Source organism: Oncorhynchus kisutch, linkage group LG5 (genome assembly GCF_002021735.2).
Source record: "Oncorhynchus kisutch isolate 150728-3 linkage group LG5, Okis_V2, whole genome shotgun sequence".
NCBI lineage: Eukaryota > Metazoa > Chordata > Actinopteri > Salmoniformes > Salmonidae > Oncorhynchus > Oncorhynchus kisutch.
In genome coordinates, this window is record NC_034178.2 from 75,994,869 (window position 1) to 76,008,515 (window position 13,647).

The window sequence follows — 13,647 nt, forward strand, 5'->3', positions numbered from 1 at the left end:
TCTCTCTCTCTTGTCTGTCTGTCTGTCTCTCTCTCTCTCTTTGTCTGTCTGTCTGTCTCTCTTTGTCTGTCTGTCTGTCTGTCTCTCTCTCTCTCTCTCTCTCTCTCTTTGTCTGTCTGTCTGTCTCTCTCTCTCTCTCTTTGTCTGTCTGTCTGTCTGTCTCTCTCTCTCTCTCTTGTCTGTCTGTCTCTCTCTCTCTCTCTTTGTCTGTCTGTCTCTCTCTCTGTCTCTCTCTCTCTCTCTCTCTCTCTCTCTCTCTCTCTCTCTCTCTTGTCTGTCTGTCTCTCTCTCTCTCTCTGTCTCTCTCTATGTCTGTCTGTCTGTCTGTCTGTCTGTCTGTCTGTCTGTCTGTCTGTCTGTCTCTCTCTCTCTCTCTCTCTCTCTCTTTGTCTGGTCTGTCTCTCTCTCTGTCTCTCTCTCTCTCTCTCTCTCTCTCTTTGTCTGTTCTGTCTCTCTCTCTCTCTTTGTCTGTTCTGTCTCTCTCTCTCTCTCTGTCTCTCTCTATGTCTGTCTGTCTGTTCTGTCTGTCTGTCTGTCTGTCTGTCTGTCTGTCTGTCTGTCTGTCTGTCTGTCTGTCTGTCTGTCTCTCTCTCTCTCTGTCTCTCTCTGTCTGTCTGTCTGTCTGTCTGTCTGTCTGTCTGTCTGTCTGTCTGTCTGTCTGTCTGTCGTCTGTCTGTCTGTCTGTCTGTCTCTCTCTGTCTGCTGTCTGTCTGTCTGTCTGTCTGTCTGTCTGTCTGTCTGTCTGTCGTCTGTCTCTCTCTGTCTCTCTCTATGTCTGTCTGTCTGTCTGTCTGTCTGTCTGTCGTGTCTGTCTGTCTGTCTGTCCTCTCTCTCTCTCTCTCTCTCTCTCTATGTCTGTCTGTCTGTCTGTATGTCTGTCTGTCTCTCTCTCTCTTTGTCTGTCTGTCTCTCTCTCTCTCTGTCTCTCTCTATGTCTGTCTGTCTGTCGTCTGTCTGTCTGTCTGTCTGTCTGTCTGTCTGTCTGTCTCTCTCTCTCAATTCAATGGGCTTTATTGGCATTGGACACATTTCAAATGTCATTATGTCTATATACAGTGTTATAACCATGTGCATAAATACATTTATGTGCACCATAAATAAACATGTGTGGTTGTATTTACTATGGTGTTTGTTCTTCACTGGTTGCCCTTTTCTTGTGGCAACAGGTCACAAATCTTACTGCTGTGATGGCACACTGTGGCATTTCACCCAATAGATATGGGAGTTTATCGAAATTGGGCTTGTTTTCGAATTCTTTGTGGGTCTGAGGGAAATATGTGTTTCTAATATGGTCATACATTTAGCAGGTTAGGAAGTGCAGCTCAGTTTCCACCTCATTTTGTGGGCAGTGTGCACATAGCCTGTCGTCGCTTGAGAATCAGGTCTGCCAACGGCAGCCTTTCTCAATAGCAAGTCTATCCTCATTGAGTCTCTTTCATCTTTCTGACTCTCCCTCTCTCTCTCGCTCTCTGGGTCTCTCTCTGTCTCTGTCTACCTCTCTCCATTCTCTCTCTCTCTGTCTGTCTGTCTCTTTCTCTCTCAGCTGTGTATTGCTAGGGCAAAAACTAATATACGTTTCGGTTATTTAAAATATTTTCCATAGAATATACTGTGTTCTAATTCAGTCACTGTCGAATCCAACCTTCAGATAATCTAAACCTCCAGATATTTGTAAACAAAATACATTTTGAGGACGTTAATCAGAAACACTGATGGAAAATGTCAGAATTTGTTTATTATTTACAAAACTGTATAGAACGTCAGATCATTTATCAGAAAGGTCAACATATTTAAATCAGTGGCCACTCAAATTCACCGCAAATTGACCACAAGCAAGCTCCCCAAAAAAGAGATTGTATTTGAAAATAAGAATACGTTGAGACACGATAAAGATTCTCTTTTTTATTTGTGGGAACAGAACTTTTTTCTGCTGAATTCATGGGGGATATTAGTCTTTTTTCGACCAAAAAAAACGAAAATCCTTAATTATTATTATTTTAAATCATTTATTTTTATCAGTCCGTTGCCAACCCTGCATTAAATAATATAATGATAGAATTGTCCTCAGGGGATAAATGAAGCCTTTTGAATTAATTGAATTGCACAATTTATGAACATGTTAGTCCCATGAAGACACTGAGTGGACAAAACATTAGGAACACCTTCCTAATATTGAGTTGCAGACACTTTTGCCCTCAGAACAGCCTCAATTTGTTGTGGCATGGACTCTACAAGGTGTCCAAAGCGTTCCACAGGGATGCTGGTCCATGTTGACTCCAGTGCTTCCCACAGTTGTGTCAAGTTACAACACCTACACCTACAACCATACACCTTTCAAAGGCACATAAATCTTTTGTCTTGTCCGTTCACCCCCTGAATGACACATATACACAATCCATGTCTCAATTGTCTTAAAAATCCTTCTTTAACCATGTCTCCTCCCCTTCATCTACACTGATTGAAGTGGATTTAACAAGTGACATCAGTAAGGGATCATAGCTTTCACCTGGATTCTCCTGGTCAGTCCATGTTATGGAAAGAGCAGGTGTTCATAATGTTTTGTCCACTCAGTGCAGATACATCCTTGAGATGAACACTAGGAAAGCAGAACGCTGTCATGACTGGCAGAAAGACGTACAAAGCAAATTGAACAGAAATAATGACATGCATCTTTTCTGATTCATGTAGAATTATCTATTTATATCTACGTGTTTAATTACCTATACCAGGAATTCCATCTCTCTATTTCTGTCCAAGGTCTTCAAGACATGAGTGAGTGAATATGAAATGAGGAGGAAGGGAGGAGTGAGTTGTCTCTCATTACACACACAGAACTTTCCCTAACGCAATAAACATGTAAATGACTGAATATGTTGCATCATGAAACATCAAGTGTGAGGAGTTAACCCTCGTGCTGCCAGGAACTCCCTCCCCCTAACCCCCATCACATGACCAAGTGTTCGCATCACAGAGGAAATAGGTGAGGTGTTTCTCAGGGTATAAATGATGAGGGGTTTAGGCCAGAGTACACATGCTCTCCTGTCTGCTCCTCAAGAGGACCACCAGAGGACAACCAGAACCAGCACACTCCAGTACCAGGAGACACCAGAACCAGAAATAGACTGCAGCACCAGTTGAGTGTGGAACCAATAGACTGCAGCACCAGTTGAGTGTGGAACCAATAGACTTGCAGCACCAGTTGAGTGTGGAACCAATCGACTGCAGCACCCGTTGAGTGTGGAACCAATAGACTGCAGCACCAGTTGAGTGTGGAACCAATCGACTGCAGCACCCGTTGTGTGTGGAACCAATCGACTGCAGCACCAGTTGAGTGTGGAACCAATCGACTGCAGCACCCGTTGAGTGTGGAACCAATAGACTCCAGGATGTCTCCCTGCTCTCTCCTCCTGTCCCTGCTGTTGGCTGCAGCGCTGCAGTGTGAGCATGCCCAGTGCAGACGTGTACCGTGCTCCGACCGCTGCTGCTCCTTCGTAGAGGGCTTCCCCGTCAGACTGAAGGAGCTCCGCACCGCCTTCTCCACCATCAGAGACTACTACGTAAGTTCTCTCTCTCTGTACACTATACTACATATATAAGTACTACATATATACTATACTACCACACTCATATATATGTGAAAATACTATACTACCACCCTCATATATATGTGAAAATACTATACTACTACCCTCATATATATGTGAAAATACTATACTACTACCCTCATATATATGTGAAAATACTATACTACTACCCTCATATATATGTGAAAATACTATACTACTACCCTCATATATATGTGAAAATACTATACTACTACCCTCATATATATGTGAAAATACTATACTACTACCCTCATATATATGTGAAAATACTATACTACTACCCTCATATATATGTGAAAATACTATACTACTACCCTCATATATATGTGAAAATACTATACTACTACCCTCATATATATGTGAAAATACTATACTACTACCCTCATATATATGTGAAAATACTATACTACTACCCTCATATATATGTGAAAATACTATACTACTACCCTCATATATATGTGAAAATACTACCCTCATATATATGTGAATATACTATACTACTACCCTTATATATATGTGAATATACTATATTACTACGTAAGTCAAGGGCATAACTTTGTGTTAGATATTGGGGGTCACTTGGTTCCAGTGTCAACTCTCTTTAGGGGGGTCCGGGGGCATGCCCCCCCATGATAGATAAATCTCTCTCTCTCTCTCTCTCTCTCTCTCTATATATATATATATATATATATATATATATATATATATATATATATATATATATATATATATAGTGGTACAGAGAGGGCTCAGCTCTTTAGTCTCAATTCACTTAAATGCACCAAATACCCATTGAGGCATATTGTTTTTCTATCTATGGTAAGCAGTGTGTCCTGGTGGAAATGACGGACAGACAACATGGTTCAATCTGCTTTGTCATCATTTTTGAGCGCAGCCATGTCTTCAATCTCCATGACAACCAAATTAAATCGGAATGCAGGCAACGACATTTGTCACAGTCAGGCTTCAGGTCAAGCCAAGATGAGGAGTTGAACTGGTAGTTCCAATCTGTGCGTGATGTAAATTGCTGTGTAATGTGCTTTACCAGACAGACTGCCTTCTAAACTCTGATGACCTGTTGATCCTCTCCCTGTGCCTCAACATGGACAGTGCTCTCCCTCTCTCTCTACTGACTGTCTCTGACCCCTGCCATGACAACCAAATGAAATCAGAATGCAGGCAACATCTGTTTTGTTATAGCACTAGGTAGTGATGGAACGACTGATACCTGGTGCTCAGATGCGGTTTTCAAAACACTACTGATCCGTCACAATGTACCGATGCTAGTTTCAAAGTAACATAATCCCTTGATCAATGATGTCCGAAGCTTCGTTTGATCACGTGGTTGCAAAAATCCCATTGATTTTGCTGTGTGTTCCAGTGATTCCAAGTTCCTTTCAAAACACCGACCTCTACTTGATACCGTACTTACAATGTAGTTATGATTTGTTCATGGAATGTCACCTGAACAGTAGCTCAACGGGTAGAGAGAAGATCTCGGGGACCAGAACACTCACTGACGACAAGGAATTGGGTCAAATCCCAGCAAGATATATTACCTTGAAGAAAAAATTGTGACATCACACTTTCTGCGCATTGTTGTTCAAACCATTTGTTTAGTAAAGTAGAAGCTTCTACTTCTACTTTATGGAGTTATAGTTTCAGTTTTTGAGAGACTTGATGAATATTGTAGGAAGAAACGTAGATATATTAGCCTTCAGTAAGCATTTCACTGTACCGTTTACATCCACTATATCCTGTGCACGTGATGAACAAACTTTGATTTGATACAAAACAAGCATCAGGAAACAGAGTCTAAACTGGGCTGTTTGTTTTCTGCAGGAGGCTAATGACGAGCTGGAGACATCCCTGCTGGACGAAGGGATTCTACACCACTTGAAGGTGAGTTCACATTATTCTGTCTATTCTAACAGCAGGATAGAGTTTCCCCCTGATGTAACGGGATGAGACACTCACATCAGCACCAGGATGCACGTCCAATCCATTCCTGAGTTAGAAGTGACATGAATATTAAGAAACTACCCTGATGGCTATACTAGTTATACTGATGGCTATACTAGTTATACTGATGGCTATACCAGTTATACTGATGGCTATACTAGTTATATTGATGGCTATACTAGTTATATTGATGGCTATACTAGTTATATTGATGACTATACTAGTTATACTGATGGCTATACTAGTTATACTGATGGCTATACTAGTTATATTGATGGCTATACTAGTTATACTGATGGCTATACTAGTTATACTGATGGCTATACTAGTTATATTGATGGCTATACTAGTTATACTGATGGCTATACTAGTTATATTGATGGCTATACTAGTTATATTGATGGCTATACTAGTTATACTGATGGCTATACTAGTTATACTGATGGCTATACTAGTTATACTGATGGCTATACTAGTTATACTGATGGCTATACTAGTTATATTGATGGCTATACTAGTTATACTGATGGCTATACTAGTTATACTGATGGCTATACTAGTTATACTGATGGCTATACTAGTTATACTGATGGCTATACTAGTTATACTGATGGCTATACTAGTTATATTGATGGCTATACTAGTTATACTGATGGCTATACTAGTTATACTGATGGCTATACTAGTTATATTGATGGCTATACTAGTTATACTGATGGCTATACTAGTTATACTGATGGCTATACTAGTTATACTGATGGCTATACTAGTTATACTGATGGCTATACTAGTTATACTGATGGCTATACTAGTTATATTGATGGCTATACTAGTTATACTGATGGCTATACTAGTTATACTGATGGCTATACTAGTTATACTGATGGCTATACTAGTTATACTGATGGCTATACTAGTTATACTGATGGCTATACTAGTTATACTGATGGCTATACTAGTTATACTGATGTCCTCCAAGAGTTGCTGGATTGTTTCCTCAGTATAATTTCCTTATCTCTAGTTACGGTTAGTTATAATTTCCTTATCTCTAGTTACGGTTAGTTATAATTTCCTTATCTCTAGTTACGGTTAGTTATAATTTCCTTATCTCTAGTTACGGTTAGTTATAATTTCCTTATCTCTAGTTAAAACTGATATTTGAAAATAAAAGAAACCTTAACTTGACAACAAATGAGATATTGGCAAAACAAACTAACAGTTCAAACCAAGTATATATAAATAAACACATCTAGTATTGGCACAATGAAGTCACAGTCAATTGTGTGGCGACAACGCTTTCTCAGAATCGTAGTTACTGTTCCTGTCTCTGTCAGTGTGATATTAATGATGTTGTTTCCTCATCAGACCCCGGTGGGGTGTCACGCTATGGACAGCATCCTGAAGTTCTATCTCGACACGGTGCTGCCCACCGCCATGAACAACAGAACACAGAACAACAACGACTTTAAATCTCCCATCGACTCCATCGGAAACATCTTCCACGAGCTGAAGAAAGAGATCGTCCAATGTGTAAGTAGACTGGCTCGATGCGTATCCTGGCCCTATATAGTCCTATATAGTCTGGTCCTATATAGTCCTATATAGCCTGGCCCTATATAGTCCTATATAGTCTGGTCCTATATAGTCCTATATAGTCTGGTCCTATATAGCCTGGCCCTATATAGTCCTATATAGTCTGGTCCTATATAGTCCTATATAGCCTGGTCCTATATAGTCTGGTCCTATATAGTCCTATATAGCCTGGTCCTATATAGTCTGGCCCTATATAGTCCTATATAGTCTGGCCCTATATAGTCCTATATAGTCTGGCCCTATATAGTCCTATATAGTCTGGTCCTATATAGTCCTATATAGCCTGGCCCTATATAGTCCTATATAGTCTGGTCCTATATAGTCCTATATAGTCTGGTCCTATATAGTCCTATATAGCCTGGTCCTATATAGTCTGGTCCTATATAGTCCTATATAGCCTGGTCCTATATAGTCTGGCCCTATATAGTCCTATATAGTCTGGCCCTATATAGTCCTATATAGTCTGGCCCTATATAGTCCTATATAGTCTGGTCCTATATAGTCCTATATAGCCTGGCCCTATATAGTCCTATATAGCCTGGCCCTATATAGTCCTATATAGTCTGGTCCTATATAGTCCTATATAGCCTGGTCCTATATAGTCTGGTCCTATATAGTCCTATATAGCCTGGTCCTATATAGTCTGGCCCTATATAGTCCTATATAGTCTGGCCCTATATAGTCCTATATAGTCTGGCCCTATATAGTCCTATATAGTCTGGTCCTATATAGTCCTATATAGCCTGGCCCTATATAGTCCTATATAGTCTGGTCCTATATAGTCCTATATAGCCTGGTCCTATATAGTCTGGTCCTATATAGTCCTATATAGCCTGGTCCTATATAGTCTGGCCCTATATAGTCCTATATAGTCTGGCCCTATATAGTCCTATATAGTCTGGCCCTATATAGTCCTATATAGTCTGGTCCTATATAGTCCTATATAGCCTGGCCCTATATAGTCCTATATAGTCTGGTCCTATATAGTCCTATATAGCCTGGTCCTATATAGTCTGGTCCTATATAGTCCTATATAGTCTGGTCCTATATAGTCTGGTCCTATATAGTCTGGTCCTATATAGTCTGGCCCTATATAGTCCTATATAGCCTGGCCCTATATAGTCCTATATAGCCTGGTCCTATATAGTCCTATATAGTCTGGTCCTATATAGTCCTATATAGCCTGGCCCTATATAGTCTGGTCCTATATAGTCTGGTCCTATATAGTCTGGTCCTATATAGTCTGGCCCTATATAGTCCTATATAGTCTGGTCCTATATAGTCTGGTCCTATATAGTCTGGTCCTATATAGTCCTATATAGTCTGGTCCTATATAGCCTGGTCCTATATAGCCTGGCCCTATATAGTCCTATATAGCCTGGTCCTATATAGTCCCATATAGTCTGGTCCTATATAGTCCTATATAGTCTGGTCCTATATAGTCTGGTCCTATAGTCCTATATAGTCTGGTCCTATATAGTCCAGTCCTCTTTAGTCCTATATAGGCTGGTCCTATATAGTCTGGTCCTATATAGTCCTATATAGTCTGGTCCTATATAGTCCAGTCCTCTTTAGTCCTATATAGTCTGGTCCTATATAGTCTGGTCTTATATAGTCCTATATAGTCTGGTCTTATATAGTCCTATATAGTCTGGTCCTATATAGTCCGGTCCTATATAGTCTGGTCCTATTTAGTCTGGACATATATAGTCCTGTTTAGTCTGGTCCTATATAGTCTGGTCCTATATAGTCTGGTCCTATTTAGTCTGGTCCTATATAGTCCTATTTAGTCTGGTCCTATATAGTCTGGTCTTATATAGTCCTATATAGTCTGGTCTTATATAGTCCTATATAGTCTGGTCCTATATAGTCCTATATAGTCTGGTCCTATATAGTCTGGTCCTATTTAGTCTGGACATATATAGTCCTGTTTAGTCTGGTCCTATATAGTCTGGTCCTATATAGTCTGGTCCTATTTAGTCTGGTCCTATATAGTCCTATTTAGTCTGGTCCTATTTAGTCTGGTCCTATATAGTCCTATATAGTCTGGTCCTATATAGTCTGGTCCTATTTAGTCTGGTCCTATATAGTCCTATATAGTCTGGTCCTATATAGTCTGGTCCTATTTAGTCTGGTCCTATTTAGTCTGGTCCTATATAGTCTGGTCCTATATAGTCTGGTCCTATATAGTCCTATTTAGTCTGGTCCTATATAGTCTGGTCCTATTTAGTCTGGTCCTATATAGTCTGGTCCTATATAGTCTGGTCCTATATAGTCTGGTCCTATATAGTCCTATTTAGTCTGGTCCTATTTAGTCTGGTCCTATATAGTCTGGTCCTATATAGTCTGGTCCTATATAGTCTGGTCCTATTTAGTCTGGTCCTATTTAGTCTGGTCCTATATAGTCTGGTCCTATATAGTCTGGTCCTATATAGTCCTATTTAGTCTGGTCCTATATAGTCTGGTCCTATTTAGTCTGGTCCTATATAGTCTGGTCCTATATAGTCCTATTTAGTCTGGTCCTATTTAGTCTGGTCCTATATAGTCTGGTCCTATATAGTCTGGTCCTATATAGTCCTATTTAGTCTGGTCCTATTTAGTCTGGTCCTATATAGTCTGGTCCTATATAGTCTGGTCCTATATAGTCTGGTCCTATTTAGTCTGGTCCTATTTAGTCTGGTCCTATATAGTCTGGTCCTATATAGTCTGGTCCTATATAGTCCTATTTAGTCTGGTCCTATATAGTCTGGTCCTATTTAGTCTGGTCCTATATAGTCTGGTCCTATATAGTCCTATTTAGTCTGGTCCTATATAGTCTGGTCCTATATAGTCTGGTCCTATATAGTCTGGTCCTATATAGTCTGGTCCTATATAGTCTGGTCCTATATAGTCCTATATAGTCTGGTCCTATATAGTCTGGTCCTATATAGTCTGGTCCTATATAGTCTGGCGCTATATAGTCCTATATAGTCTGGTCCTATATAGTCTGGTCCTATATAGTCTGGTCCTATATAGTCCTATATAGTCTGGTCCTATATCCTGTGAAAGTGTTCTGAGTGTATGATGTGAAAGTGTCTTGATGTGGTTTGGTTAAGGTCACAGGGATATTGTTGAGATGATATTTCCATGGTTGTGTTTCATGTCATTAAAGCCTTGTCAGGTTGTATGACATAGTAGCATATATAAACCTCATCAGAAACCTCTGATTTAGGAGCCGGACGGCGGTCTAACCCCAAAACACACAACACTGACACGGCTACTTTCTAACTTACACAGCATCCAACAAACCTAATGTTCCCACGCTAGAGAGAGAGAGAGAGAGAGAGAGCGAGAGAGAGAGAGAGAGAGAGAGAGAGAGAGAGAGAGAAAGAAAGAGAGAGAGAGAGAGAGCGAGAGAGAGAGAGAGAGAGAGAGAGAGAGAGAGAGAGAGAGAGAGAGAGAGAGAATGTGTGTTTGGTGTTCCCAGTAGCCAGCACTCTGCAACCAATACTTCTGCCTGGTGCAACAGTATACTACTATAACAATCCTAATCTCTCTCTCTCTCTACAGAGGAACTACTTCTCCTGTAAGAAACCGTTTGACATCAACGAGTTCATCTCCTCGTATGAGAAGGTAAGTCCTCTTCAGCCTCAACCTCTCAATGAGTGTGTGTGTGTGTGTGTGTGTGTGTGTGTGTGTGTGTGTGTGTGTGTGTGTGTGTGTGTGTGTGTGTGTGTGTGTGTGTGTGTGTGTGTGTGTGTGTGTGTGTGTGTGTGTGTGTGTGTTTGTTTGTTTGTTTGTTTCCTCTAACCTGAGTGTATGTTTTCTGTGTGTCTAGATGCAGGATAAGGGCCTGTATAAGGCAATGGGAGAGCTGGACCTACTCTTCAACTACATCGAGGAGTACCTGGTCTCTAAGAGACGCAAACACTGACCCCTGACCAATCAGAATTTGCCAGAGTTATGTGGCTAACCCTAACCTCTAATAACCTCCAAAGCGCAAACATCTGGGACTGTCTTTTTGTGGAAGACCATGAGACTAAATTGTATGGGTCCTGAGGACCTTCTCTCTCTACGTTACTAGGCTAGTCTTTAGTCCTACTCTTCAGTTCTGAAAGAACACCTTGAAGAATAACTTCTGAGGACTTCATCAATATAATATATGGCATTTGCCTTTTATCCAAAGTGACTGAGAGCACTGCTGTCATACATGTTTGTATGGGTGGTAGCCTCAGTGGGTAGCGAACCCTTGTTCTTGACCTGGGCTGAGCTTGCAAGTGCCACGCTCCACGGACTAAGCCACACAAGGACTTTTTCTTTAAAGTCCCTGAACCACATTTAGTCTCAGGTTAATCAAAACGTTTATTACTGAGTCATATTGACTGAAACATACTGCTGTAAAGTATTGCATCAAATTTGTTGCATTTTTTGTAATTTTATTTTTTTAGGATTTACTTTCTGCACCTCTTTCCTTCCTTATAGTATAGTCATGATGTTAATCTAGCCACCATGTGGAGTAAGGAAGCATGTGTTACTGTACATGTGTAGAAAACCAGTGAGAAGGGGAATCTAGGCTACACATTTACCAGTGTGACAGAGAATGTACATTCACCTTTAACATGTTTTAATATGTGATCATTGACTGATCTGTAATAATGAGTGTATTTACACATGACCATGTTTACAACATATTGCAACATTTAGTTATAGCATACAGTATATTTACTACCAATATCAGTATTGATTTCAATTAAAACCGTCCGTGAATCTCAGTGGAATACTGCACCACAATGTTTATTAGTGTGGCTTGTGAAAAAGTGTGGCTACATACAAATGATTTCTAACATGATTATTTCGGACCACTACTCCTCCTAGTGGTCGTTTAATTTGGAAACGCCATTTAAGCTTTAGAATGTGCAGACTGGTTTGGAATAGTGTGCTTGCATACAACTTTTTTTAAACTATTTATACTTTTTAAACTATTAAACTTATTAAACTTCATCCATGGAATTTCCTCGAAATTCTAAAGATTCCTTTGTTGAAAACACCCAACATTCTATTCACAATAAACAATGTAACTTTTAACACAAATCAGCTACTTCGACCACATTCCAACAACGTTGACAATAACTTAGAGGGCCTGCAAGAGAAAAGCACAGAGTGTGCAAAGCTGTCATCAAGGCAAAGGATGGCTACTTTGAAGAATTTCAAATGTAAAATATATTTGTATTTATTTAACAGTTTTTTGGTTACTACATGATTCCGTATGTGTTATTTCATAGTGTTGATGTCTTCACTATTATTCTACAATGTAGAAAATAGTAAAAATAAAGAAAAACCCTTGACTGAGTAGGTGTGTCCAAACCTTTGATGGGTACTGTTGGTGTGCCTAAATATTTGTGAGGTTGAGTGTATTTTTGTTTAACCTTCATTTAACCAGGTTAGTCTAGTTGAGATTTTAAAAAATCTATTTTTCAAGAGATTTTAACAAACTTTTTTTTTTTAGCTAGTGTTTTGTATTTATTTATGATTTTTTTTTTTTTACTTTCTCTGCCCTGCAGTTTTAAAATAAAATGTTCTACTTTGGAACTGTTTAAAAAAAAAAACTCAGTTCTTCTTTTAAACTTTAAAATGTTTAAAAGCCTTTTAAGTGTAGATTATCAGTTTCACATTCTGTTGTAATGCTGCAGCGACGACACAATAAAGACCTCTTCTGAATCTGATGTCCCATCCTGTGGTTCTTCTTCTTCTCTTGAAATAGCAGAACAGAACATTTTAATGAGATGTCTTTGGGTGTTGGATTCCCAAAGGCATACAGTACAAACTCACCACCTGCCAACCCCTCTTTTACGCTACTGCTATTCTCTGTTCATCATTCATGCATAGTCACTTTAACCATATCTACATGTACATACTACCTCAATCAGCCTGACTAACCGGTGTCTGTATGTAGCCTCGCTACTTTTTTAACTTCGCTATAGCCTGTCTTTTTACTGTTGTTTTATTTCTTTAGTTACTAACTAACACCTTTTTTGCACTATTGGTTAGAGCCTGTAAGTCAGCATTTCACTGTAAGGACTACACCTGTTGTATTCAGCGAACGTGACAAAGAAACTTTTGATTTGAACTCTGAAACACATATGATTCTTTAGAAATCTGCTAAATAACATTAAAATGTAAAGACCATTTCAGGTTATTTCACTACTTCAGATACACATTTTTTCTAACACTTACTTACTTGAGGCTTGACACCATGTACTAACCCTAACCATAAGAGCAGATGCGAAGCTGTCCACACTCTAACCTCAAACATGACCCACATAGAAGACTTACCAGCAGGCAGCACACCTTTACCGGAACGACAACCATTCTGGCCTCACCTTGTTTGAATATACAAAATGAGACAATTGAAAGGAAAACGTGTTGAAACGAAACCTTAGTCTGCATATTTTGTCTGACTGATACGCTTCTACCTGTGGTTTTCATTCGAGGGTGATGCTGCTGCATT

At 39.6% G+C, this 13,647-nt stretch overlaps 1 protein-coding gene across 1 annotated transcript; it reads left to right on the top strand.

The window, feature by feature from the left end:
• The first annotated feature begins 2,516 nt into the window (after positions 1-2,516).
• Positions 2,517-12,857, top strand: il10 (interleukin 10). The gene is made up of 5 exons (XM_031825856.1): positions 2,517-3,557; positions 5,448-5,507; positions 6,933-7,097; positions 10,710-10,772; positions 10,978-12,857. Exons 1-5 carry the CDS (start codon positions 3,387-3,389, stop codon positions 11,071-11,073), a joined length of 555 nt encoding a protein of 184 aa, XP_031681716.1. The 5' UTR covers positions 2,517-3,386; the 3' UTR covers positions 11,074-12,857.
• The last annotated feature ends 790 nt before the right edge of the window (positions 12,858-13,647 follow it).